Source organism: Chelonia mydas, chromosome 5 (assembly GCF_015237465.2).
Source record: "Chelonia mydas isolate rCheMyd1 chromosome 5, rCheMyd1.pri.v2, whole genome shotgun sequence".
Taxonomy (NCBI): domain Eukaryota; kingdom Metazoa; phylum Chordata; order Testudines; family Cheloniidae; genus Chelonia; species Chelonia mydas.
The window spans coordinates 89035055-89050864 of NC_051245.2; the positions used below are offsets into that span (position 1 = coordinate 89035055).

Sequence of the window (15810 nt, forward strand, 5' to 3'; positions counted from 1 at the left end):
TTCATGTTTGCTGTTCAAAACTCTCTATAATAAGTCAAAATTACACATTGAATCCAAACAACAGAATTTGGGAAAGATCACTCAAGAAAAAGATCTTGAACTATCATTGTGGATAGTTCTCTGAAAACATTGACTCTATCTACAGCGGCAGTCAAAAAAGAAAACAGAATGGTGGGAATCATTAAGAAAGGGACAGATATCATCATATTGCCTCTATATAAATCCTTGGTACGCCCACATCATGAATACTGCATGCAGATGTGGTTGCCCCATCTCAAAAAAATATACTGGAATTGGAAAAGGTTCAGAAAAGGGCAACAAAAATTTTTAGGGGTATGGAATGGCTTCCATATGAGGAGAGATTAATAAGACTGGGACTTTTCAGCTTGGAAAAGAGACGACTAAGGGGAGATATGACAGAGGTCTGTAAAATCATGACTGGTGTGGAGAAACTAATAAGCGTTATTTACTCCTTCTCATAACACAAGAACTAGGGGTCACAAAATGAAATTACTAGGTAGCAGGTTTAAAACAAACAAAAGGAAGCATTTTTTCACACAATGCACAGTCAGTCTGCGGAACTCTTTGCCAAAAGATGTTATGAAGGCCAAGACTATAACAGGGTTCAAAAAAGAACTAGATAAGTTCATAGAGGATAGATCCATCAATGGCTATTAGCCAGGATGGGGCAGGGATGGTGTCCCTAGCCTCTGTTTGCCAGAAGCAGGGAATGGGCGACACGGGACGGATCACTTAATGATTACCTGTTCTGTTCACTCCCTCTGGGGCACCTGGCATTGGCCACTGTCGGAAGACAGGATACTGGGCTAGGGGACCTTTGGTCTGACCCAGTATGGCCTCTCTTATGTTCTTATAATACAGATTCCAAACACCCAAGTTTGAAAATAATTGGATCTGGAGGTTTGATATCGATAAAAGTTCAGATACTCTGTTCCTCCTTCTCAGTGCTGGGTTTAGGAAAGATTTTTAAAGTACGAGGGTGGAGCAGAGCTGGTTTTAAGCCACCTTTACATCTCCTTAATTTGGATCTTGATCCTCAGATGCAACAAAAAGCAGCCCCATGGAGGCCTGTCCATTTGAATTTCATTGGGTCCTATTGTCTCAGTGAATTATTGGCATTCAACAGCCTTTAGGCTTCCAATGGCCAGATTTTCAAAGGTGCTAATGAGATTTTCAAAAGCACCAAGCAGATTAGGCATCTCACTTCCATTGATTTCAACAGGAGTTAAGCACCAAATGTTGTTAGGTGCTTTTGAAAATCCTAATAGCCACCTATCTGCATCTTTAGACACCTAAATTCTTTTGAAAACTGTGCTCTATAACAATTTAAGGCTGTGCCATAGAGTCTTGACCTAGGTTATTTGCTATTTCTTTCCCCTGTAGGGGTTTTGTACTTCAATTAAACTGACTCCCTAGGCATCTGCGGATAACAGACTTCAGTCATTGTTGGCATCAGTGTTAACTAAAGACACGATCCAGTGAATGTTCACTTAATACAAAACCTGTATGTGTGGTGCCTTCATCCACCTAATAGCCTTAGAAAAGTCATACCCTGTCCACGTATGGTGTGTCCTGTTATACACATGGCCACACACCTATACATACTTACCAACCCTAAATGGCCTGGGAACTACTTATCTGGAAAACTGCCTGTCTCTCCCTGTGCGATACAGCCACAGTTGTGGTCAGCAGAAATGCCTGACTCATCTCAGAGGGAAGAAACGGCTTGTAGACTGATAGATTCTATGGCCAGAAGGGACCATTGTGATCCTCTAGTCTCACCGGCTCTATACCACAAGCTATAGAACTTCCCCAAACTAATTCCCGGAGCAGATCTTTTAGAAAAACATCCAAACTTGATTTAAAAATTGTCAGTGATGAAGAATCTACCATGACTCTTGGTAAATTGTTCCAGTGGTTAATTACTCTCACCATTAAAAATTTATGCCTTATTTGCAGTTTGAATTTGACTAGCTCCAACTCCCAGACACTGGATCATGTTACATTTTTCTCTGCTAGATTAAAGAGCCCATTATCAAATATTTGTTTCCCATGTAGATACTTACAGACAGTAAACAAGTCACCCCTTAATCTTCTCTTTGTTAAAATAAACAGATTGAGCTCTTTGAGTCTATCACTAAATGGTATATTTTCTATTCCTATAATAATTCTTGTGGCTCTTCTCTGAACCCTCTCCAATTTATCAACATCCTTCTTGAATTGTGGGTACCTGAATTGGACACTGTATTCCAACAGAGGTCACACCAATGCCAAACACAGAGCGGTAAAATAACCTCTCTATTCCTACTTGAAATTCCCCTGTTTATGCATCCCAGGATTGCATTAGCACCCAGTTTATCAAGCAAACCAGATCACTCTGAATTAGTGACCTATCCTCTTCATTATTATCCACCCCCTCAATTTTTGTGTTACCTGCAAACATTATCAGTGACGGTTTTCTGTTTTCTTCCAAGTCATTGCTAAAAATGTTAAATAGCGCAGGGCAAAGAACCTATCTTTGCAGGAAGCCCCTGGAACCAGCTTGACGATGATTCCCCTTTTCAGTAACATTGTGAAACCTATCAGTTAGCTAATATTTAATCCATTGAAGGTGTGCCATGATAATTTTATATCATTCTGATTTTTTAATCAAAATGTTGTGCAGCACAAAGTAAATGCCTCACAGACGTCTAAGTATATTATGTCAACACTACCATCTTTATTAACCAAACTTCCAATATCATTAAAAAAAGATATCAGGTTAGTCTGACAGGGCCTAATTTCTGTATATCCATTTAGGTTTGCATTAGTTACTTTACTCTTCTTTGGTTCTTTATTAACTGATCCCCAGATCAGCTGCTCCATTTTCTTACCCAGGATCAGTGTCAGGCTGACAGGTCTATAATTAGCCGGGTCATCCTATTTATCCTTTTTAAAAATTGGCACAACGTTAGCTTTCTTACAGACATCTGAATCTTCCCCAGTTCTCCAAGACTTATTGAAAATCAAGATTAATGGTCCAGTAAGGTCCTCAGGGCAGTTCTTTTAAAACTCTTGGATGCAAGTTATCCGGACCTGCTGATTTAAAAATGTCTAATTTCAGTAGCTTCTGTTTAAGGTCCTCCAGAGATACTAGTGATACAGAGTGTTATCATCACCATATGAGATTATGTAATCTGTTTTTCCACAAATACAGTACCGAAATATTTATTGAACATTTCTGACTTTTCTGCATTATTGACAATTCTACCATTTCCTTCTTAAATTTGCAACACACACACACACACACACACTTACTTTTTAAAGCTACCTTAACTTCCCCTCTACACCAGACCACATTTTTAACCAGCACAGCTCTCTTATTGATTATGGAATTGTGAATTTTGGGCATCTAATAAGGTACTCCTAAATGATCCCCAATTATCATTCACATTTTTTCTTATTAAATTCTTCCTCCTGGTAAATTTGGCTCATAATTGTTTTCAGCTTTGTGAAACTGGCCCTATTAAAGCACATAGTATATATATATTACTAGTCCAGACTTTGATCTGCTTGCACATTATCCAGACTCCAGCCAGAGACTGCTGAATTGGAATTCATTTGCAAATTGGATACAATTAACTTAGGCTTGAATAGAGACTGGGAGTGGCTAAGTCATTATGCAAGGTAACCTATTTCCCCTTGTTTTCCTACCCTCCCGCCCCTTCCTCAGACGTTCTTGTTAAACCCTGGATTTGTGCTGGAAATGGCCCACCTTGATTATCATACACGTAAGGAGAGTGATCACTTTAGATAAGCTTCAGAGTAACAGCCCTGTTAGTCTGTATTCCCAAAAAGAAAAGGAATACTTGTGGCACCTTAGAGACTAACCAATTTATTTGCACATAAGCTTTCGTGAGCTACAGCTCACTTCAAAGCTTATGCTCAAATAAATTGGTTAGTCTCTAAGGTGCCACAAGTACTCCTTTTCTTTTTAGATAAGCTATTACCAACAGGAGAGTGGGTTTGTTTGGAAGGGGGGGGGACCTGGATTTGTGCTGGAAATGGCCCACCTTGATTATCATACACATTGTAAGGAGAGTGATCACTTTACATAAGCTATTACCAGCAGGAGAGTGGGGTGGGGGGAGAGAAAACCTTTTGTAGTGATAAACATCCATTTTTTCATGATTTGTGTGTATAAAAACAAACATCTTCTGTATTTTCCACTGAATGCATCCGATGAAGTGAGCTGTAGCTCACGAAAGCTTATGCTCAAATAAATTGGTTAGTCTCTAAGGTGCCACAAGTACTCCTTTTCTTTTTGCGAATACAGACTAACACGGCTGTTACTCTGAAACCTGGAATAGACTATGTGTATAGCTGTATTTTTAAAATGTGTGAAGGAATGCCTACATCAAAGGACTGGAGCTCCTTTATAAAGAATGTGTACACAAACTGAAATTAATTAATTAATTATATCAATTATGTGGAGGAGTACAGCATTATCATTCTGACTTAAGTACTGTTATGGGCAACGAGAAACTGGAGCAATATCGATAGGATTAATTAATTAATGTTTGCAAAGTGCTTTGAAGGTGCAAAGTATTCTGTAGGTGCTAGATTTTTTTTTTTTTTTGCTGGCAACACTTTAAAGTTACCTTCCATTTTTTTCTCTGACCCTCAGACTGCCCATAATTCAGGAGTGTATCCCAAGCAAGCTTCATCTACATTCTGCCCTGGGATTTATTCACATTTTAGCTTAGTCTGGATTTCCTCCTGAGGCTCCTGTATAATTGTCTCTTGAAAGCATTTTTCACAGGGATCAGCAGAATCTCCTTTGTGCCCATGGGTATCAGAGTCACTGGCCCAAATTCCGTGCTGCAGTATAGCACAGAAGGCATAGTTCAGAAGAGTTCCTGTTTGGATTCTGGACTGATGCAGCCCCTTGGCATGTATCTCCACAGCTGACAAGGAGCTTTTCCATAGCCCAGAAGACTCTAGCCATTCCCCATCCCACTCCAATACTCCCCTTACACATCTTTCTTTCCTTTCTACACTGGAGAAATTCTGACCCTTTCAAGGCCCATTTGCACCCCCTTGTGGTATGGAATCTGCCCCCCTCATCTTGATATTAATTATCATACAGTATTTGGCACTTCATTTTCTTTTAGGCATTTGTTTGATAAAAGGCATGAAAACTCTGCATAGCTTGGAAACAATGTCACTTCTACTGTAATTGCGAGAAATACAAGTGTTGTAATCAACATTTGCTGTGGATTATTGTACTAGCAATCAAACATTTTCTCCAAGCTGATCTTTGGAACACTTTTGTCTGAGACCAGGCACATCAAGCAAGCACAGACTTCTTAACTGTGATGCAATCACTGGTAATGAATTGGAGAGAATGTGATGTTTGATATAGTTATGAATCATGTTGGCTATGAGGTTTTTTTCATTTGTTTCTGATTCTCTTACCTTAAGATTTATTAGACTTTTTATGCCAAAAGAAAAATGTCTCAAAGTTGAATTCAGTATGTGTTGAAATGTAAACTATATATTTTGGAATTTATTCTTTTCTTATTTTTCACTCATGTTCTCTGTGTCTACATATTATTATTTTTCCTCAGGACCTGCATTTCTGCAAAACTCCCACTGGGGCAAGGAATACCGAACCAGAGGTCTGCTCCTGCTCCCATTAACTTCTATAGGAGCAAGAATCACACCCTGGCTCTTAATAATGAAGTTCTTTTTATAAATTACATTTTTTTCCTACAGATTTCACAGAGGGAATCTCCTTTTTAATCCACTTATATTATTTTACAAAATGCTTTCAATATATATTAAAAAATGAACATCTCTTGAATTTCTCAGACACCATGGAGTTGGAGACAGGTCATTCAGTCAGTGTAACAGAGTGTGACTGTATGGTATTATTTGTCAGGTGCATGTCACTGATTTAGCTACATACTTTCAAGTCAAAGTGCTGTACAGATTTTTGACGGAGCTGAATAGTCAAATAACTGAGGCAAATGGCCCGGTTCAATGGTGTCATTGAAGTTACACTTGTTTAACAGTTTTTCTGCCTGTTTTATTGATCCAACAGTGTCCTTGGCTAAGGCCCCAATTCAGAAAACCTCTTAAGCACATCCATCCATTATTCCGCATTACGTATGTGCTTAACTTTAAGCATGTACTTGGGTGCTTTGTTGAAGAGGGATGGTTTGTTTAATCAGAGCCTAATTGAGCTGCCAAATTTACTAATGAAGTATCTGCTTCAACTACAGAGGTTGGCACTCTATATGCATTAGCCATTAGGCTGCACATTTCACGTTAGCTCGTTCCACACTGCTTTGCTAACCGAAATGCATACTTCAGTTCAGATCTTTTTCTTTTAACAAACATCCAAAAGCATGCTTCACTGGTTGAATTTTCATACAATAGGCTGCTCAAGCTACATAGTTCACAAATTAAGGACCAGAACGTACAATGCTTTTTTTCATGTCAGTCGTCCCATTCACAGCAGTGGGCATCTTGGTGTGAGTAAGCAGTAATCACGCAAATAAGTAGTGCAAGATCACACACTGTTCTGAGTGGTGAAATGTAATTGGACCCAGAACATTTTGCTGAAAATGTAACAACTTTCTGCTTTTCTCTTTTACTAAGTGAAAATAATCAATTTTGTGCAGATTAGCACTGCTTCATGAATGTCAATCTGGATCATGGTGATCTTTTAGGTTCACTTCTACAAAAAAACGGAAAGGAGATTAATTTCTTTTTGGTTTTGAACTTTCCAGCGGGCAAGGAAAACAAGCTCTTAAAGCTGAAGACTTCAGTCTTTGAAAGCATTTATTTCATTTGGATAAAAACTAAAGAAATTAGTGGCCTGCTGAGAACCCAGATGAACAGCAGGTGATAAAGATTCTAATTTCTACCAAATTTATTTTGTGTTACATTTTGTGCACTGGGCAAAGGAAATATGCAGCCAGATTATTAGCAAAATGTGTAGGACTCAAACTGCGATGGACTAAAATGCAAAAATCTGCTACCCAGCTGAAGAAAAGTGAAGCATAACTACTGGTGTGCGTAACATTTCCTTCACGGAAGTCTGCAGGACAATAAAAAGGTCATGCATCCTGTGTGGTAATGTATCCATCCAAATCAGCTGTATAAAATGTGCAGTTGAATCTGTAAATATCTAGCCTGACCAGTAAAATATATAAATATCTTCTACGTTAAACACACAATTTGACTGGAAAAAATATAAATATATTTCCTTCCTTATTATCCCACCAGGATAGTTGAGGCTCACTGGAACGTCTTGGCTGTCAGTGTCTGAACATGCTAATGTTGGCAGCATGGTATTCTCTGTTAAAGATTCCCTCTTTTGGAACCACGTTGACCAGTTGAGTCCAAGTCTGACAGGTTCAGCTCATGCAGTGAGGCTTTTCCATTTAATTAGGCTTTGACTGAACATTGTTTAGATTGATTTCTATTTTGTTTTTTGTTTAGTTGGAGGATTAGGCCAGGACAGGGTGACCAGACAGCAAGTGTGAAACACTGGGACAGGGCTTGGGGGGTAATAGGTGCCTATATAAGACAAAGCCCCAAATATCGGGACTGTCCCTATCAAATCGGGACATCTGATCATCCTAGGCCAGGATGGCTTTTATGAAGGGCAAAACTGTTTATAAATTTTGAGCTTTGTGTTTCTAATAATTATTATTCTATGGTGCCTGGAGTTGGGGCCTAGCTTGATAAGAAACTGCCTATCTCTGTGCAACAGCATCACCACTGTGACCAATGGAGACCCTCAAGCTTCCTTATTTAAAATGGAGAAGACTGCTGGCATCTTATTTTCTACAAGGGGTTCTTGCCTCCCCACTTAGACCAACAGAGTTTGGATTTGTTAACCTGTAAGGGGTGTCAAGAAGCCTGTCTTTTCCTCAGACCTTTAGTGAGCAGGAGGGATGTTGGATATGGTGTAGCTAGACATGGGAGGTTATTAATGATTATTCATCATTACTACTTTGGGCAGTATTGTTGACTGCAGGTGGTTTGATCTGGACAGTCCACTCATTGGGGTTTCGTTTTGTTTTCATATTGGTGTGTGTGTTAAGTTTTGTAAACATGCCTAGAGCCATCAGTATGTGTGGGGATCTCTGCAAGAATGGAAGATGAGAGCCATAGCAAATAGGTTTGCTGTTGTTATAGGTGCAGGATCGGGCCTAGATGAGACTAAGCATGATTTAGCCTTTGTTCAGTGCCCTAATCATGGAGGAAAAGCCTCAAGGAGGAACTGCAATTCAGAATCACCATTCCTTCTCTGCTCTCCCATTGCTCCAAGGGGGAGTAATTTGCTACAACCCTTTATTTGGTGTAGCATACTCCCCACTTCTTGTGCTGGTGTTCAGCTCTGCTGGCCAGCATGTTTGCTTATCTCCACCTCTCTGTGTGTCCTCCCTGCTCACCACTCGATCAGAATTTTACCAGTCAGGTAGCCCTAGAGTTGCCAACCTCAAACATTCAGCAGCCATGCCACCCAGAAACATAAGACTGGCTTTAAAATCCTGAGATTTAAAAAATAATAAATATTTAGATGTTTTCATTTGCCTTTCTCCACAACCAGGAGGGCTAGACACTTGCTTTTTTTAACTTAAACCCGAAATGATGACTTGACTCCAGGAGTTAAGGCTTTAGGAAGAAACACCAAAAATCACAAGAGTTGGCAACACTCCTTGTTCTCTCTCCCTGATCCCAGACCCATGGCCCAGGAAGTCCTCACACTGCTTTGCAGGTTTCTGGGAAGAACGTGAGGTAGCAATGTCACGACAAGCCACAAACTGACTTTTAGCAAACTAACAAAATTTGTAACTGGAGGGCACAGAAAACTAAGCAAAATACTTGACTCAACTTTAATAAGATGGTGTGACTTTTTTTTTTAGACATATGTCTTAATGAAAGTGTCAGTTTTCAAAATGGCATACAGGAGAGTTACTCTCAAAGTTCCTATTTTAAAAAAAATCACCATCATATGTGCAATTAGCAATACACTGTAGGACGGGAGTTACAGATTGTAAACTAATTTTTGCTAGTTTTGCAGATTTGCAAAATCAGTAGCAATCAGTTTACAGTAATTATATCATAGGCCCATTTGCACTCTCCTGTGGTACAGAATCTGCCCCACTCATCTCGATATTAATTATCATATAGTATTAGGCACTTCATTTTCTTATAGGCATTTGTTTGACAAAAGGCATGAAAACTCTGCATTGCTTGGAAACAATGTCACTTCTACTGTAACTGAGAGAAATGCTAGTCTGTTTTAATCAACATTTGTTGTGGATTATTGTACTAGCAATCAATCATTTTCTCATTAATTCATAGCAAGGATGTGGACAGCTTCTTTTGCACTAAAACAAACTGTTCTAGTGTATTTTTCCAGTTTTATCTAGTAGAATCTGAATTAAGGCACATACAGATAGGATAAATGTTACATTAATGACATTTGAGCTAAGTATCATAACTTATTATTTTTCACTAGAGTCTACCCTAACCCTGCCTTATTCTTCAACATTCTATTATCAAAAGAAGATGATATTTAATTTGTTAATTTCGGTTCAGATTAAACATTTCATTTTAATCTGATGAAGCACAAGCTCGTGTCATTATTTTATTTACAAATAAAAATGCATCCCATTATGTCACTCAGATTTTTGCCTCACATATACATCTAAACTTCCATACTCAGGCACGTGCAATTCTATGTGCATACAGAGCAGTACACACCTACAAGAGGAAAATGATGATTGAGTGATTAAGAAAGACATCAGAAATATCCTGATACACCAGGAGCTACCCATATGAAGGACACAGATTTCCTCACATTTTCTAAAGCAAACCTGGCTTTGTGTCTTAGCCATTGGCACAAATATCCAGGGGATAAACCACACAGAAACTAGTTAACACCCCTGCCAAGAATGTCATTTTGCTATAGTAAGAACGTCTTTAAAAAAATAACTGGAGAAAGGAGGATTGTAAACTACAAGCCTGTTGTAACTATAAGGCATTTGAATTAGCTAGTATGGGGAAACTCAAGTCAGTGGAATTACTTCAGATTTACACTGTTCTGACTGAGGCCAAGATTTGGTTCTTTACATAAGAAACCAAGGGCAAAGATCAAATTTTTCACAGTTACATGGAAGCAACTACAGTGACATCCATGGAATTTTCCTGGGTGTAACTCATGGCAGAATTTGCCTCTTCCAGTCCCAAAGTTTACTTCAGAGCAGGTTCTTATCCAAGCAGTGGAATAATTCTGCCGTAAATCACAACCCTTGCAATCCCATTGATGTTTTATGCATCTCTGGTCCTGAACTTTTGTCTTTCACATTACTATCAACAAGGCAGTGTTATTTACTGTGAGAAGTTCCACCCTTAATCGTTAAAACATAACAGTAATGGTCTGATATATTCCAAGTACTGAGCAGCTCACTGAGTGACGATTTAACAGATTCAATAGCTATGCACTACTGCATTTACAGGTTTCACCTTTTCAGTCCTATCTCAACAGCTTTGGTGTGTCAGTTTGGTAACTTTAGCAGCCATGCCTGATTGTTGAATGCTAATCCTGGAAAAGTCCTGGTCTCAATGAAGGGGCCAATGAGATTGAAGCTTACAATGTCTCGCTAGAATTAGTAAAATTCACAAGACACAAAAAGTGACCTTTATAGCATGGCTAGCCATTGTGCCTGTGAGGTTTTAGACAGTATAGTTGGTGCCAGGGAGGATAATCTCTGGAAGGTTTGCCATCTATGTGAGTGTCCTACACTGAAGATTACTTCACTTGAATGTCTGGCCTCATTTCTGATAGTGACATTTGAAAGTCCCATTCCCAAGTGAGAAGACTACAGGCTGCTCCCAGTTCACTGCTACTTCGTTTAAAACAATCTCATACTAAATATCATTTTGTCATGTCCAGGCTCTGAGTGCTCTCACCCTTTTGAAACGAGATACGTCACAGTTAGCCAGGTACCTACAAACAAAAATGGCTGACACTTGACTTTAGTTTAAGTAGAAGCAGGTAAACAAGCTTGGTGTGCCTTAGGTTACTCAGTGCACCACAGAATGTATAAACAAGTGGAAACCTTCAGGCCTTCTGCAGTGGCTGATCAGCCGAATAAAGGCAGGTCCACCTGGGGTAGAGGAGTGGGGAGCAGTTTTCCCAGGCCCCCTGTTTGAGAGGGCCCCCAAACTGAGTGGCGTAACAACCTAGTCCACAGGGTCATGACAGAACAGCAGCAGGGCTTAAATTCAGCTGAGCTGTCTGAAGCGAAGCTCCATTAAATATTTTTAAACTCTTGGGGCTGACTCCCTGAGTCCTAATGCCTCTCGCGGGGGGCTCCAGGAAATACTTTTTGAGAATTTAAGTCCTGAGCAGCAGCCAAGTCAAACCAGTTCATAATGCCTGGAGCAGAGAGCTGGGAGCTGGGTCCAGCCCTAACGGACAGGAGATGCTGCTGCAGGATTAGTGCCTCTCCAACCATCACTCCCACACAACCTGCACGCCCAGTGGTAATTTCTTTGGAAGAATGGAGGCCCTGTGTCAGATATTGTCACAGGCCCTCCAAAATCTGCGTGTGACCCTGAATAGAAGGCAGAGGAACCTGAGGCCACCAGTAGGTGAGTGTTAATGCCATAGCAGGATGCGGGTGTGAGATGGGCAGGAGCCAGAGTAGAGTCCTGTGGACTTGCTGGACAGCCAGAGGAAACTGGATGTTTAACCACCAGTGGCTGGAATGGGAAATATCACATAGGCATGGATGAGAGCGGGCGGGTCATTTTCAGTTGGCTATCAGTATATTCAGTGAATGTCTACGTAAGCATCCAGAATGAAATAGAGGCCAGGATTTCACCTCCACACTTTTGGGTGCTTATTGAAACTAAACCTCACCAGTTCTGATTTTTCATCTTGAGTGACTGTATCAAAAGAGGAAGGGAGCACTATCATGTTTAGTCTCCTCATTGCCAGACTTTTAGATGCTGGTACTTCTCAGGAATAATTTTTTTCAGTGGCAGAAGTGCTGATTTTTTGGTGATGGAATTTCAAATGGGATTTATTATGATTGCTATTTTTATAAACACACACGCTTCTCAGAGTTGGTGTTGAAGCCTGGTGCTCTGTCTACAGGATTAGGTATTTGACAATAGGTTAAAACATCACTTAAACGGAGAACGAAAAAACAAACTCCACTTGCTACTCACTGCAAACATGCTCCTTCAAATTCCATATAAATATAGCATTACTGTTGGAATGTGATTCCACTTAACCCCCAAAAAATGCAGCATAAAAAATGTTAATCACACAGGGTCCTGCATGACAATCATTTTCCATCATGACAGTCATTGATGGGGTGTCTAATACTTAGACGACAGCTGTATTTAGGCTGGATAGGAAGTAAACATAAATGTTAATTATTTTTACTTGAGATGAGAAACCAGATGACATTTTGAGCTGGTATTACCGTAAACAGGAAAACGGTATGAGAGCTTACAGCTTATAAAAGTATCAAAAATACAAATCAGGAGGAGGTTTGCAGATCGGAGAAGGACAAGTGCAACACTGTAATAAAAAGTGAGTGAATGAGACAGAGAGTGTGTGTGTGAAATTATTCATGGGAAGACCATTTTTGTCTCAGACAATTCAAATATCCTCTTTATTGGACATGCTCAATGTGATAGAAGAGACCAGATTTGTCTTGATTATATTGTGCTACAGTAGTTTATCTGGTTCTCTTTGTTTAAAATAATAAAGCCCCAAATATCTCAAACACTGAGATCATCAACACAGCGTAGCAGAACGTGGAATGACCTGATGTACAGATCTCCACCTTCCTCATCATTCAAATCATATCATGCATAGTAATGTGAAGACATAAACCCTCATTCTCTGCACATTTACACACATGTTTAATTTTATACACCGTGAATAATTTAATCAGAGTCAGTGGTATTACTCACAATGTGCAAAATCAAGTACATGTTTAAGGGCACATCTACACAGTGGAGTTATGCATACTGGGACGCGGGATGTTTCAAATAGGCACTCTATTAAAGCAAGCTGGGGAACTTTTAGTGTGCCAGCAGGGTCTACACAGAGCAATTAATGCACAACACGTCAGTGCACTTTAGAAATCACCCCTGCATAGTGCATGTGGCTGCTCTAGTTAAGATCTGAGTAGAAAAGACCTGAGTCTTTTCAGGATCAGAACCTGAGAGTGTTGACTTACACCTTTTACTGTAGTTAGTGTTGTTCAATTGTGATGCAATGCTCCTACAGCTGAGCTCCAACCTCCTATTCAACTCAAGTGACCTCTTTGTTCTGGAACAGAGCACGTACATTTTTTAAACATTTTTGTTAAAGCCAGAGAGAGGGAAAGGCGATAATAAGTGCCTACATAAGAAAAAGCCCCAAATATTGGGACTGTCCCTATAAAATTGGGGCATCTGGTCACCCTACCTGGTCTCAGCCTTTCCACATGTTAAAAAACACACAGTGATTGGAGGAGGGTTACTGTTACACTCTGCAAACTGTGAAAGCTTTAAGGCAAAAGCCTCAGCTTGTGCATCCACACTAAAATTTTTGCTGAATATTTAAATCAATCATGTACATCAATACACAACGTAGCATTCCTCAATCACACACACGGGGCCCGATCCAAAGCCCAATGAAGTCAATGGGAGTCTTTCCACGGAATTCCTTGGGAAATGGATCAGGCAGCCTATGAATTTAAGGGAAAGCTTATACAAAATCTATTGGGGATGTGAAGTGTACAATGTATTAAGGCTCATAACTTGGTCAAATGAGAATAATTTTTATTGGAACACTTAAAGGCATTTGTCATCAATATGAGCCATTTCTACCACAACTTTCAACCTCTGGCTATTTAAGACTGTTCCAAAAACAAAAACAAACAAACAAAGATTGCATTTTTTTATAATGAAGAAAGTAATTTTTTCTCATTCTTCTCATGCTACAAAACCATTTTTTGATGAAGCATTAAAAACCCACTAGGGACCAAGCCACAACAATTTCAGTCCAAAAGGTAAAAGTTTGAGATAGTTACAAATGACTGAAAATTGTGAGTTAGAATGGAAACTGTTAAGAAACTCTGATTATAACAATTACTGCCTCAACTGCTATAATATGTTCATGTCAGTAGTTATCCAAAATATTTGTGGATGACCACAATATATTTCTTATTTGCTGTACTATTATATTTAATGTTTCAATAACAACCTCCCCCAACTTTTAAAATGTTCATGTGCAAAACTAATATTTGTTTTGGAGATCAGTAACAGAAGCCTGGCGTGCTTTTTTAACCGCTCACTTCATATGCCTCCAACTTGATTGACTGAGAACATATATGTGACAGTTAGACTTACTGTTCGTCTGAGGTGAAAACAAAACCTAGTGCTTCATCTTAAATATTAAACACCTTTTTAAAATATAAACTCTGAACTATACAAATAAAGCAGAAGAATAAAATTTGTCATCCTCTGTAATCTCAACACTATTTTAGTATTACTTTTAAATATATATACATACATTTCAAAGTGAATTTACAGTCATAGCCACAACACAAGTAATTTGATATCAGAATGTATATAACAATACAATGCAAATATTGACTTCTGGTTCTGGCCCAAAGCAAGATTAGTCTTTTCTTGAGAATACACGGGCTCAAATTCATATTAGGTGCAAGAGCCAGATCCAAAGGCAATTGAAATCAATGGAAAGTCTCTCAGTGACTTCAGTGAACTTTGGATAAGGCTTTCTGTGTAGCTGTCTTAACTGACTCCTCACAAGGGCTGAATTTGGCCTTTTGGCTTTGACAGATGTAAAGCAGTTCATGTACCAATGTCCTTAATGATTTGCATACATTTAACGCCCCGCCCACTACCCCTGCAAGTTACATCATTTCCCCGTTAGCTCTGGTAAAGAAACCCAGCTCATGGCTGAGAAAAATAAATGACCAAACTACATATAAACATCTGTACTTACATGTGTCTGGCTTGAGCTGACTGTTGGTGATTCCGAAGTACTGGGGGTTCTCAATGACAGGAATCTTTGTCATTCCAATGATGACAGCATCTGGGCCGCCCTCAGAAGAGGATGGAGTGTTACTCCCATTTGAAATGTGATGGAGGGGACTTGCCGAATCGTCATCATTGCTGATAACTGAAGAAGGACCTAGAGTTAGAAACAAAGATTCCCCTGTAACATGACATTTTTTTCCCCTCCCTCAGTCACCTGCTTTGGCTGACCAGTCTGCCCTCAAGCACGACTAGCTAGTAGCCTTCTTTTTGCTAGCTGGTGTTTTTGCCTCTGGGGTTTTGTATGTTTGTTGAGGGAGGTGGAGAACATATTTCATATGGGACTTAAAACAAAGGCTTCATTTAGTGACTCCTTTATATGCACAAGGATCATCGTTCCATAGAGGTAACCTCTAAAGCACTCAGATACCATGACTACGAGTGTGTTATAAGTACCTATATTGGTAGATAACAGAGACTTGATAGGACTACATCCAATATAGTGGGAGAAATATTAAAATGCAGTGAACTCTTCTGTTGTTTCCAGCAATAAGCTATAACCTGTATTCACTGCTTGTTTGCATTAGTCCCTACTCAGAACATACACAAGTAAGGCCTTTGAAAACAAAGCTGTGGGATGTTTTCCTTTGTCATGGCCTTATTGTGAGACAGGATATGTGTGTGAGATGCATTCTCCCTGAGGAGGGAGGTTGT

The 15810-nt window shown here is 39.4% G+C and overlaps 1 protein-coding gene across 4 annotated transcripts in view; it reads right to left on the minus strand.

Moving 5' to 3' along the window:
* NTRK2 (neurotrophic receptor tyrosine kinase 2) overlaps positions 1–15810 on the minus strand; it is a 265674-nt gene that overhangs the window by 89610 nt on the left and 160254 nt on the right. For 3 of the 4 annotated variants that reach the window (XM_043546801.1, XM_037901775.2, XM_037901777.2), the window contains one exon: positions 15065–15253. In XM_043546801.1, coding sequence (XP_043402736.1) covers positions 15065–15253 — 189 coding nt within the window. The remainder of the gene's footprint in view (positions 1–15064; positions 15254–15810) is intronic. The other variant, XM_037901776.2, reaches the window with a different exon arrangement.